A 13,945-nucleotide genomic window follows, 5' to 3' on the forward strand; every position below is an offset into this window, starting at 1 on the left:
GTGACTTGTCAACTGATACAGTATCACCTGTTTCTCTGCTTGAAAGTACACTTAGTGCCAGGTTGGTAATTCAGCCATGATTAGTACAAGTTTAGATAGCTGTGTAAACTAACTTATCAATCAAAACATTTTTAGCTGACATGGGCTAATTTGAGTGATTGTCAGTGACTGACATAACTAGAGGAAGACTGCTGATGTACAACAACATTTCGAAATTGCCCCTTGTGTATATTACTATTCTAAAGCTAAACAGTAAGTTAAGACCCCCCTCCCCCAAAAAATGTACGTTTATTTTTGTTGGTCGTGTCCCCCTAGCGGCCGGTGGCATTAGGCGACCTCCTATATCGCTTATGCCTAGAGCCGGCCCTGGTGAGCAGCTGCCATTCAGCGGGCACTTAGGAGCACTGACGGTAACTGCAGATGAAGGAAGGGAGTGGGCCAGTTAATATAGCAGCGGTCCCTTATTCAGCACATACACACACCCGCGAAGAGTTTGAGTGAACGAGAGAGAGGGAGGGAGTGTGTGTTTGTCCACACAGAGCTCGAACAACTGCATTCAAACGGAGAAGGAGAGAGGGAAACGGCTGCTACTTATCTGAACAAGCTTCCACACATACGGAGGAGCCGAGGCCATTCCCACTGGCGATATTGCTGCAGTAGATTGCATTGACGCCAGCAGTAAGAGATACCTCATGCGGGCATAGACGCGTCGCATTTTGTCGGTGGTAAAAAGCTACTGGGGCGCCTATTTACCAACCCCCGCTGTTATCCTTATTTTGTTTCGGTTTATCTCATTGTACTCTGCTGAGCGTGTGTTTATTCGGCACCTTGCGTTCGTCATCCAGTGTATTTTGGCCGCTGCTTGAAACTGACAAACACTGTTCCTTGACGCGCCCGAAACGTCTGCAGAGGTGGAGGAGACGCCAGGGAGCGGTTGTTGTGGAGCAGGTTGGGATATTTTGCGATAAAAGCTACTCAACCAGAACGTGCAGTCAGTCGTGTGTGAGCACGCTTTCGCCCATGTCGATAGACTGCTGCTTCACAAATCTGATTTTTACACTGCTCTTTTAAAATCATGATTTGACAAATGGGTTAATTATCGCCATGCAAGAGTTTACTACGAAGACCGGTCAATAGAATTACGCATGGATGCTTGTATAATGTAGTCACAACGTTAGTTCCTGCAGAGGTATTCAGTTAATATCAATCACCATCGAAAAAAGCCTTATTGCGGTATTGTATCAAAATGCCTGCGGGAATGAAGCCCCTGGAAAAGTTTTTGAAGAAACAGACAACGGCGCTCACTCGAGCTGGTGGCTTTGGTGAGAAGGCGACTGGCACTGGCACTTCTCGGCGGCGAGCCAGCCTGTCTCGGGTGGTTCCGTTTTTCAGGGAAACTTCTCCAGAGAGCGGTCCGGCCAGGGAGGTGTTCAGCCCGGACACTGAGGAAGCACCGTGCTGGCCCTCGGCCACTGCGGACATTAGGAGCCCGTCGTTGTCTAGCGATGAGCAAAGCTCCGAGGCGAGTCTGGACACGAGCTGGACCCCGCTGCCTGCGGACACACCGGACAACCTGGCGCTGGCGCTCCTGGACAGTGTGGCGGGCAAACGATATGGCAACTGCACAGGTAAATTGACCTTGTCAATCAACAGCATTTATACAACACAGTGCATCCACCTATTGGCCTGTGAATCATCACACTCAGTGGTTTGACTAATGCCTCAACTGTTTCACACCAAGTCGTGGTGTTCTTGCGTTTCACTTTTGCAAATTAGCCAAGCAATTCACTTGTCAAATGAATGTAGCCCATCCAGGAACCCCAAACTACAATCCTGGTCCTGGTCCTTGCTTAGGCTATATCCTAGTCTATAGGCCAACATATGCTATTGAAAATAACTAAGATTTTGCCCATTTTCTAATTTTTCTCCAAACAATAACATAAACCCCAAATACTCAGTCAGTGATCTATTCCAGGCTGTAGAATTAGTGATTAGGCGGTGGTTCCGTCCCATCATTGCCTTGTTATATTATCTGATTCAACGGTTACATAAGAACGTCTGGCCTCATCAAGAAAAATAAAAGTATGTTATTAAAAGGCATGGTCCAGATGTTTCTCACACCTCAGAAAATAATACCTCGCCAAATGAATCATATTTACGCTTTACATTTGTGACACTTACACCAAAAACGAAACTCGTCCAAATTCTAACGAATAGCCTCTAGGGTTCAGCTTATTCAACAAAAACATTTTGATTGAGCTCATTTGCACTTGCCCATTACAGTAGCAGCATGTCTTTCGTATGGAAACTGGCTGCTTCACTATCAGTCATGGAGGAAAGCGATGGTCTTCGCACATTGGCTGCTGAGTTTGTGTACTTATTTATTTATTTCTAAAAACGAGGTCATGATTCTCATCCTAAAAGACAATGTTTCTGTTGGCAGCTAAAGAGCAGACGATACAATGTGTTTTATTCTGGAGTGGGCCTTGCGTGGAGCGTCTCAAATAGAAGCAAATTATACTTTAGCGCTTGCCTACGCAGACGCTCGTTCACGCACGTGAGCTGTGTGGGTGAAATTATGAAATAACATGTAAGTGTACATTTTTATTCTGCAACGCTCGCTCACGCAATGTAGCCAGTGAGGTCTGCATGTAATGCCTCTAAAGGGAAAAGTAATCTTAAACTGAGTCAGATTACGTTACTGAGTTTGGGTAATCCAAAAATTAGGCTACAGATTACAATTTTGAACAGGTAACTGTAACGGATTACAATTAGAAAGCAACCTACAGCAACGCGGGAGCCCACATTTGAATACATTGTAATATAGCAACCATAAACATATGTATGTGAGGGAGCTGGTGATGGGTTCTTGGAATGGTGCCAGAGAAGATTCCCAAGCTGTTGATGCTGTTGAATTGAAGTAGGTTAGTGGTTATAATGTGATTTATTCCTATCCTGTGGGGGATGGTTGGTGAGTGATACACTGCATTAGATGACACCACCACTGTCAATATCTACCTTTTGAGCGAAGCCTCCAGTATGTCCATTTTTACTATGCATCTCATTGTGAGTTTTTTTCCCTCCACTGCTTATCTCAACAAGTCATGCAGTAACAGTATTTAACTGAGTTTTCCAAGGTAGATTGCCAAGGCTTCCTGTGTAACATGCAGATTTTCCTCTCGGCCAATCCTTGAATTCTGTTCAGTTTATCTGTTGTGTTGGTTGGTGCATGATGTGGGTTTCACACACTGTAACACGATTAACAGATCTCTCTGGAAAATCCAACAGATTTATGAAGTACGACTGTGATGTGCTGGTCAGGCGTTATTACAGGCAACAATGAACAGATCAATAGCATATGATCAGGAAACGTCTCAGAATGAACACCTGCAATTAACTGTGTGGAGGACACATTGAGACCTACTGTTTTAGTGATAATCCACATCAGTTCCTGTTGTTCTGTTGCAGGAGGAATCTGCTCTACCTAGGTTCATATAGTGCATAAGGGTTCATTGTACCTCCAGTAAATTATCTTAGAACTATTCTGCTTGCGGGCAACCATCCCCCATTATGCATTGCAAAGCCAGTGTATCTCCTGTCCTATGACCCCTTGACCTCGCTGACCTGCTCCCCGGGTCATCCTGTATGTTCCTGTTAAACTAACTGAGCATGCTTGAATTCCCCTCTCTCGCGCTGTTGTTTCTCTGTCAATTTCCCCCTACAGCATTTTACAGGAAAATACATATCTCCACTGCATCATTCCTAAGAAGAGAGAAGTGGCGTCGTAGTGCTAGAGATGGAATTGGCTCTGTATAGCAGCCAATAGTCATGTTTTAAACAGCAGATGTGATTCCAGAATGTATATCTGATTCCGAATGAATCAAAATGGGAGATTTTAGTGATACATGGGTTGATGTTAAACCTGATTTATGTACGCTTTTAGTTTGACAAATACACTGGGAAGTTGGTTGGCGTACGGCTGAAAAGGGTTCATGAGAGTTCATCTGGTCCATCCCAAAAGGTCACTATTCTGTTTGACTTTTATTTGTCCGACTCATTTTTGCTCTTTGACTTAATTCACTCCGGCGGACTGTGTTGGTGTTATAAACACTTAGTGAACTACAACCCAGATGGTTTAAATATGTTTCATCTCGTTTAACCTGTTTCTTGGAGGGCCAAGCTCGCTGCTGTTTGGATGGTGATGTTCTAGAATATGTCAAAAATGCGTGGCTAATCCAGGATTGGTTAACAAAAGCGGACCTGCCCACCCTTTCATGTGGAGCAGAAATTAATCTTTGGATTATGGATCTAGGTTGGATCTTGATCCTGCCTTTATAGTCAAAATATTTCTAGTTAGGAAGTGTGTGTGTGTGTGTGTGTGTGTGTGTGTGTCTGTTGGATGCAAATGTGTTTATGTTGAAACAATGTCAACAAGGTCCACTACGACTTGAACACTGCATGCTCCCCGACCTTATGACCCCCTGTCTCACACACTCCTATATGACATTCTACCTGACAGACTTGAGTACACCACACCGTATAACATTTTACCACAGTGCTCTCACTGAGATACTATGCACCAGGCTGTCCATATCAGCAGTCCCAGATCAGTGTTGGCTGAGTGGCCCTCCAGATGAACACCATAAACCCTCTGAGTCACTGCCCTCTGCGTGTGTGTGTGTGTGTGTGTGTGTGTGTGTGTGAGAGAGAGAGAGACACAGTGCCGCAGGTAAAGAACAGATTATAAGCATTTTGACAGCCCCTAAAAAGTCCCGTCCTTTTCGAGGTCAACGGCAACGCTCTTATGTAACCCTGTTTACCTTGTGGTTTCATTTCTCGTCCACCCACGCTATTGGTTCTAGGACCATGCGTGTTGAGGCAAGGGTTAGGCAATTTTTAGCGGTGTACATGTCTCGCAGGGTTACAGTGGAAGTAAAGATGAAAACAGTCTGTTAATGAAGCCATGTCTGACTCGTAATGTGTGATACAACTTAGGAAACCACACGTCTACAGTCCATTCCCACTGTTATTGTCTGATAAATAGTCCAAATGAAAACAGATGGATAAGACCAGCATCATAATAACAAAGAGGGTCATTTGCCCCTCCACACCCTGTGTATTTGGACAGTACACATTCTTAGTATACAATAGTATTACATGTAAAAGCACGGAACTAAACAAGTCGTAGAGGTTTAGACCAGTCACCCATGGGTACAATAATGGGTTAAAATAGCTATGGTCGATACAGACGAGGGTGTCAGGGCACTGGAGATGCTGCAGCAGTTGCTTACAGTGCAGAACAGTACATGGCTGGTTTGTCTTGCAGAGTGACGAGGACTTGGGGGTTTGATGTTGGCTTTTGAAACACTTGCAATGCAGAGGGGGGAACATGTCTCGTATCAAGCTCCACATCAGTTATTCACAAAGCCAAGCGGGATGTTTTAAACTAGACTTTGGCTGTGCTTGACGCTCTCATTGCTTTGCATTCCACATACAGCGATACACTCCTTAGGCGGCAGCTCTGAGACTCTGAGCCACGCAGCTGAAAAGTCTTGTGGAACGAAAGGGAGCGGGAGGAAAAGGGACAGAGTGCAGAGAGAAAATGTGATTTGCGTTGGGCTGTGTGGGAGGGATTCTGATGATTCTTTTATGGAAAGAAAGTGGGATTAAAAGAGATGAGGCTGCCTAGTGCCCACTCCTTTTGGATGCTTTTACATAAGGAGAGGAGGGACGGCGGACTCTCCCCTGCCTCCTTGCTCTCTACATGCCTGCACTCTCCTATCAAGCCCACGCACCTTGACCACTGAGGAGAGTAGAGCACGATGGGGCCCCCCAGGGATGATTGACTTGCCTTACTTACTGTGTGTGTGTATGTGTTTGAATCTCTATGTTATTTTTGCGTGTGCATGTGTGTGCGCTTGGATGCATGCGTTTGCATTTCTGTACTTTTTCGCTTGGATGGATGTGTGCATTGATGTGATTGCATAAGAGTGTGTGCTTGGATGTGTGTGAGAGTGGGTTGGAGCATGTCTATCTGTGGGCCCGGCGTGGAAAAGAGGCTCTCCAGCACAGCACCTGTTCACATGGCAACCAGCACTTCCAGGGAAGCAGCAGGAGGAGGAGTGGGGGGAAGAGAAACAGAGGGAATGCAGGAAGGAAGGAGATGACTGTTTGAGAACATGAGACTTGGGAGAGACTCAATAGAGGTTTCATAAACTATATGGACAGTGTGCCAGCCAGTGGGAGGAAGAGGGGGACGGAGAGACTGAGCAAAATACTCTTGTTAACTGGCTTCTCATCTAATCATCACTTCTTTATCTACTAGCTTATCCAGGTGGCATGATGACAAGTAGATCAGTGCAGTGGCTTCTTTCTCTCAGTTGGCAGTTTGGTACCAACTAGTTTTGACCATCCAGAGGGAGTCGGGTTGCAGCAGCCTTGCCAGCCGGGTAGTGACTATGACTTACCCTGATGAACTCCTTCGCCACTTGACGTCCTTTGATGTGACCGGAGCGGTGGTTCTTATCTCTGCCATGCGGTGTGCAACATTAGGCACACACGCTCGCGCACAGATGGCCCCGAGCACATTGGGGGAAACGCCGCTAGCCAGCGGCAGTAATATCAACCCTTCTTCCTCCCTTCCCCTGTAAAACTAAATACTGACCCAGGGATAGGCCTAATCGCAGGGGATGGTAGACCAATCAACTTGGCAGGCTTAGGAATCTGATTTGGGAACAGTTGTATTAGAGAGAGAGAATTGACTAGCATGGGAACTGTCAGGTTACATTTAAGGGACACACACTCAATCCAAGACCAAGAAGCATACTCTCTCCAGAATGGTCCCCAGCATAAGGGCCAGAGGAAGATGTACATGCTACATGATGATAAACTGAGAGGGTTTGGAGAAGGCATGAAGCCTCTATGGCAGGTGTATTGTTAATTCTTTTATTTTTGTCTATTTTATTTCACCTTTATTTAACCAGGTAGGCCAGTCGAGAACAAGTTCTCATTTACAAATGCGACTTGGCCAAGATATGGCAAAGCAGTGCGACACAAACAACAACACAGAGTTACACATGGAATAAACAAACGTACAGTCAATAACACAATAGAACAAGTCTATATACAGTGTGTGCAAATGGCATGAGGAGGTAAGGCAATAAGTAGGCCATAGTAGCGGAGTAATTGCAATTGAGCAAATTAACACTGGAGTGATAGACGTGCAGATGATGATGTGCAAGTAGAAATACTGGTGTGCAAAAAAGTAAATAAAATGGGGATGAGGTAGGTAGATTGGATGGGCTATTTACAGATGGGCTGTGTACATCTGCAGCGATCGGTTAGCTGCTCAGATAGCTGATGCTTGAAGTTAGTGAGGGTAAAATAAGTCCCCAACTTCAGCTATTTTCTTTTCAATTCGTTCCAGTCATTGGCAGCAGAGCACTGGAAGGAAAGGTGGCCAAAGGAGGTGTTGGCTTTGGGGATGACCAGTGAGATATACCTGCTGGAGCGCGTGGAGCCAGTGGGTCTGGCGACGAATATGTAGCGAGGGCCAGCCGACGAGAGCATACAGGTCGCAGTGGTGGGTGGTATATGGGGCTTTGGTGACAAAACGGATGGCACTGTGATAGACTGCATCCAGTTTGCTAAGTAGAGTGTTGGAGGCTATTTTGTAAATGACATCGCCAAAGTCGAGGATTGGTAGGATAGTCAGTTTTACGAGGGTATGTTTGGCAGCGTGAGTAAAGGAGGCTTTGTTGCGAAATAGGGCGCCAATTCCAGATTTTATTTTGGATTGGAGATGTTTTAATATGAGTCTGGAAGGAGAGTATACAGTCTAGCCAGACACCTAGGTATTTGTAGTTGTCCACATATTCTAAGTCAGAACCGTCCAGAGTAGTGATGCTAGACGGGCGGGCGGATGCTGGCAGCGAACAGTTGAAAAGAATGCATTTATTTTGACTAGCGTTTAAGAGCAGTTGGAGGCCACAGAAGGAGTGTTGTATGGAATTGAAGCTCGTTTGGAGGTTTGTTAACAATGTCCAAAGAAGGGCCAGATGTATACAGAATGGTGTCTTCTGCGTAGAGGTGGATCAGGGAATCAACCGCAGCAAGAGCGACATCGTTGATATATACAGAGAAAAGATTAGGCCCGGGAATTGAACCCTGTGGTACCCCATAGAGACTGCCAGAGGTCCGGACAACAGGCCCTCCAACTTGACACACTGAACTGTATCTGAGAAGTAGTTAGTGAACCAGGCGTGGCAGTCATTTGAGAATTCAAGGCTGTTGAGTCTGCCGATAAGAATACAGTGATTGACAGAGTCGAAAGCCTTGGCCAGGTCGATGAAGACGGCTGCACAGTACTGTCTTTTATCGATGGCAGTTATGATATCGTTTAGTACATTGAGCGTGGCTGAGGTGCACCCGTGACCAGCTCGGAAACCGGATTGCACAGCAGAGAAGGTACGGTGAGATTCAAAATGGTCAGTGATCTGTTTGTTAATTTGGCTTTCCGAAGACTTTAGAAAGGCAGGGCAGGATGGATATAGGTCTATAACAGTTTGGTTCTAGAGTGTCAGCCACTTTGAAGAGGGAGATGACTGCGGCAGCTTTCCAATCTTTAAGGATCTCGGACAATACGAAAGAGAGGTTGAACAGACTGGTAATAGGGGTGGCAACAATGGCGGCAGATAATTTTAGAGGGCCCAGATTGTCTATCCCAGCTGATTTGTATGTGTCCAGGTTATGCAGCTCTTTCCGAACATCTGCTATCTGGATTTGGGTGAAGGAGAAGCTGGGGAGGCTTTGGCAAGTAGCTGAGAGTATGCTCTGACCACACAGTGTGTAGAGCAAACTGTTAGTAGTTCAACATTTCCAACAAAAGCGTTGTGCGGTTGGAGGAAGGGGGAAAGGCATATGTTTGCAGTAGCCAATCCCAACCTTCAGTTCCAACATGGTCTTTAAACGTGTGAAAAGCAGCCAAAAGGTCACAGCAGCTGCATTGAAGGGCAAAGACGAAAACTGAGGAAAAACATTGTCTTTTTCATTGTTGGTGTAGTCTGTTGATTTAAGGGTGTTTCCTGTGGCAGCCATGTGTGTTTGTACATGTGCACTTATTTTATAGCTCTGTCACAAGGGTGTACTAGAGAGAGAGATGCCATGCGGGCATATTGCTTTACGCCCCTTTGGGTCCCCGGGACCAGGATTGAGAACCAGTGGCTTAGACATCTGGGGTGTGACCCCTAGTGTTGTTTGGTGGGAGTGTCTAGTAAACATTGTGGACATATAATAAACATTTGAGCAGTGTTTCCAAATCCGGATATATATATACACACACAATTACCAGTCAAAAGTTTGGACACCTACTCATTTCAGGGTTTTTCTTTATTTGTACTATTTTCTACATTGTAGAATAATAGTGAAGACAAAACTATGAAATAACATATATAGAATCATGTAGTAACCAAAACAAATCAAAATATATTTGAGATTCTTCAAAGTAGCCACCCTTTGCCTTGATGACAGCGTTGCACACTCTTGGCATTCTCTCAACCAGCTTCATGAGGAATGCTTTTCCAACAGTCTTGAAGGAGTTCCCACATATGCTGAGCACTTGTTGGCTGCTTTTCCTACACTCTGCGGTCCGACTCATCCCAAACCATCTCATTTGGGTTGAGGTCGGGTAATTGTGGAGGTCAGGTCATCTGATGCAGCGCTCCATCACTCTCCTTCTTGGTCAAATAGTCCTTACACAGCCTGGAGGTGTGTTTAGGGTCATTGTCCTGTTGAAAAACTATTTGTAGTCCCACTAAGCGCAAACCAGATAGGATGGCGTATCACTGCAGAATGCTGTGGTAGCCATGCCTGATTCACGCAGTCTCCTCTGAATAGTTGATGTTGATGTGTCTGTTACTTGAACTCTGTGATGCATTTATTTGGGCTGCAATTTCTGAGGCTGGTAACTCTAATGAACTTGGGTCTTCCTTTCCTGTGGCAGTCTTCATGAGAGCCAGTTTCATCATTAGCGCTTGATGGTTTTTGCGACTGCATTTGAAGAAACTTTAAAAGTTCTTTATTTTCATAATTTACTGACCATGTCTTAAAATAATGATGGACTGTTGTTTCTCTTTGCTTATTTGAGCTGTTCTCGCCAGAATATGGACTTGGCCCTATTTGGTGAAATACCATCTTCTATATGCCACCCCTACCTTGTCATAACACAACTGATGGATTGGCTCAAACGCATTAAGAAGGAAAGAAATTGCACAAATGAACTTTTAACAAAGTAACACTGGAATGAGTAGGTGTCCAAACTTTTGACTGGTACTGTATGAATGTGCCCTATAGCATTAGCCACTGGTGGGAAAGTCAAATCAAATCAAAGTTTATTTGTCACGTGCGGCAAATACAACAGTGAAATGCTTACTTACAGGCTCTAACCAACAGTGCAATTTCAACAACAAAAAGGTATTAGGTGACCAATAGTTAAGTCAAGAAATAAAAACAACAGTAAAAAGACAGTACAAAAAAAACACAATCTTCAAGTATGTGACTGGCAAAGGCATTGCCTCGACTTGGATGCCCTTGGGTGCATATTTGAGCCTTGCTGCAAGCTCACTGGAGCGAGTGGCCAGACAAGTCTCTCCGCTGCCCAAAATGGAAGGTTGCGGTTGGGGAGGGGATGCCGCAGAGTAGCTACTGGGTGCAGTTTGAATTAGGTTACCATGAACAGCAGGGAACCACTGCTGTGTGTCTGTGTTTGTCACCATTTGGTTTCGGGTTACTTATAAAATCCAGATTGTCCATGCATATATGTGTGTGTGAGAATTTTTCCTCTGCCATATCGACACAGGATTGTGTATGTGTTTTTATATTTGCCCTGGTGTTCATTTGCATCTCAACGGCTGTGTGTTTTGGAGGTGGAGAATGGGAATTGGCGTGGGGAAGATGCACCAGATTAGTGGAACAAGCGCCAACAGGCAGATGCAGAGTACACACACTCGCCCACACACACTCACTACCTCTCCATCTGACCGCTTCATGCTGAAACCCAAACACTTAAGAGAGAGCTGAGAGGGTGTGTGTTTTTTTTTGTATGCGCATAGTAAGGTAGAGTACAGTCAAAGAGATAAGGTCACCATAGAAACGGGATACGCATCACAGTTTATATAACTGCATACCAGACTAGTTCGGTTCGGCTGGTAGCTAGGGATGGGCTGAAATCTGCCTTTCTGTCTCTCCAATATCAAATTGATTTATAAAGCCTTTTTTAACAAATTTTTTTTTTTACATCAGCAGATGTCACGAAGTGCTGTACAGAAACCCAGCCTAAAACCCCAAACAGCAAGCCATACAGATGTAGAAGCACGGTGGCTAGGAAAAACTCTCTAGAACGGCTGGACCATAGGAAGAAACCTCGAGAGGAACCAGGCTCTGAGGGGTGGCCAGTCTTCTGGCTGTGCCGGGTGGAGATTGTAAGAGTACATGGGCCATTAAGGACAGATTGCTCATCAAGGTGTTCAAATGTTCATAGATGACTAGCAAGGGTCACAGTGGTTGTAGAGGCTTCTACCGGTCAGCACCTCGGGAGTAAATGTCTTCTTTTTTTTTTTTTTTATCAGTCCCACTGGTTCAGATCCAAACCACATGTACAGCTTCTGCTTTATGAACGGTCTCCAGACCTTGTGTTGTCATGAGGCTGAATCTCCTCCCCCCTTCCACCCTGGTATAAGGTGGCCCACAGCTGTGACTTGAACCACAACCTCCTTCCATCTCTCCATCCTGCCATTTTCCACCCCTGAAGGGAGTGTGCACTCCTCTCCTCCCAGCCTTTATGCTTCCTGCAGGGAAAGAGAGAAAGGGGGATGAAGGACAGGGTGTACTTCAAGGCTGTATGCTTTGCCCACTTCACCCCCCCCCCCACACACACACACACACACACACACACACACACACACACACACACACACACACACACACACACACACACACACACACACACACACATCACCACAGCCCTCTTGCCGTTTGGATTCAGGCACAGACCGTGGGAGGTGGGCAGTAGTGGGAGGTGGGCTTTGATCCTGAGATCAGGGGCATTGCAGGGAGGGAGTGTTTTGTTTGTTTTTCTATTCATGCACAAGTGTTTGAATGAGAGAGTCTGTCATCTGTAAATGAGTTCAGTTTGTGTAAGTGCCTGTATGTGTCGTGTCCATTTGGAATCATCTACCTCTGTATGAATGTGCACGCACGTTTATGTGTACATGTACAACGTGTGCGTGGGGGTGCACATGTTTGAGATTCTGGGGCGTATGTGTTTTGTGTCTGTGTTTATGTGGGAGTTGGATTTGTGCTCCTCTCTCCCACTCCTGTCATGTGGAGCGGTGTGCTCACTTCTAATCTGAGCCAGAGATTTTCTGCACTTTTAAGCTTCAGCATAATACGTGGCTGGAGGAGAGAAAGTGAGAGAACAGGCTTTGGAGAGAGGGAGAGAGGGAAACCATCTCCCCACCCTGTTACATGCACCGATCCATCTTCGTGACATGCTATTTTTCTCTCTTGTCGCGGGGGTTGGACACACTGTATTAGTTTGACAGTGGAGCAGGGAGATTATCAGTGGCCATCTCTCTCTGTTACCACTGTGTGGATCCAAGAGCCTGTCACAATGGGTCTTCCCCCACGTCTAGAAGGTGAATGACCTGAACAGACCTCACCAATGAAACACAGTGGCAACCTGCCCGAGAGCCCGGCAGCCATATTGGATGAGTCAAACAGGATGACTTCTCTCACATTCAAGTCTATGAGACTTTATTATGTAAGCTACACATGAAACAAACAGGGAATGTGTCCTCTCTATGCTATTAGTTTCTATGGTCTCCTTTGCCATACTGTACTTCATAGCTAGCTCTGTAGCGCCCTGCTGTTCCTTTGCAGGTAGAGTTGAAAGGATGTGCTATTTTCCTGTGGTCACACACAGAGCTCCAGGGGAATAATGATGGGGAAGGTGATTGAGACCCGTGGCCTTCACCACTCTTCCTCGCCCACTCACTCACTTCTTTCTCTTATTCTCTCTTTCTCATGCACTCTCCTCTCTTTCCTCTGGTTCTCTCTCTTTTGCATCCCATTTGTTTCTCCCCCGCCACCCACGTTCTCGCTCTCTCTTTCCTCTCCTCTCTCTCTGTGCTTTGCCTGTCTTCTGACTTTCATACTCTTTCTTTTTTTTAATCGTTTTGTTTACTTCCTCTGCTCATCTTTTGCCGCTCTCTCTCTCGCTCTCTGGGCTCAGTCTCACTGCAGCCACTCAACGTGGCATCTCCCAGGCAACTGTGGGAAACCAGTACTGCCAAGAGGTCGACGATGCGTGGACTCACTCGCTGCAGCACGCAACGACTACAGATACCCACATTAGCCCACAAACGAGCACGTTTTAACACACACACAGCCACACACTAGCATGCACACAGTCGAACCCGCAAAATACCACACAAGCACACATATTTAAATGTCATCCACACACGGACACCGGCAAATATATTACATTCATTGGAAGTGCCTAATTACCATATGTAGTGGATACTTTAGGAAGGGAGTGGATCAGAAGCCTCTATTACAATCAAGCAATAGAATCACATGCAGAGAATTGGTTCTGTAGTTTTCGCAGTATCCAATGTCACACAGTATTTGTCTTTCTTTCCTGTTGAAATATAGTTAGAGTAGCCAGGAAGACGAGCGGTCTGAACAGGTCTTAATCTAGTAGTGATTGAACAGCAACGCCTCCATGCTTTCTACGCTTTATGAATTCAGAGCAGGTATTGCCATTCCACTGTCCCAGCCCCGCTCCAACGTGTGCCAAATTCTGTCACACACACACACACACCCTCCCTCAGAGGTCAATGGATTCCGTTTGTGACGGTCTGTCTGGGATTGAGCATGGGGGCAGTTT

The 13,945-nt window shown here is 45.7% G+C and overlaps 1 protein-coding gene across 2 annotated transcripts in view; it reads left to right on the forward strand.

The window, feature by feature from the left end:
* The first annotated feature begins 296 nt into the window (after positions 1-296).
* The window catches only part of LOC110538105 (rap guanine nucleotide exchange factor-like 1), a 31,449-nt gene continuing 17,800 nt past the window's right edge, over positions 297-13,945 (forward strand). The window contains exon 1 of one of the 2 annotated variants that reach the window (XM_021624698.3): positions 297-1,628. In XM_021624698.3, coding sequence (XP_021480373.1) covers positions 1,247-1,628 — 382 coding nt within the window. In that variant the 5' untranslated portion in view covers positions 297-1,246. The remainder of the gene's footprint in view (positions 1,629-13,945) is intronic. The other variant, XM_021624699.3, reaches the window with a different exon arrangement.

This window comes from Oncorhynchus mykiss, chromosome 12 (assembly GCF_057628025.1).
Source record: "Oncorhynchus mykiss isolate SJ-2025 chromosome 12, ASM5762802v1, whole genome shotgun sequence".
Classification (NCBI taxonomy): domain Eukaryota; kingdom Metazoa; phylum Chordata; class Actinopteri; order Salmoniformes; family Salmonidae; genus Oncorhynchus; species Oncorhynchus mykiss.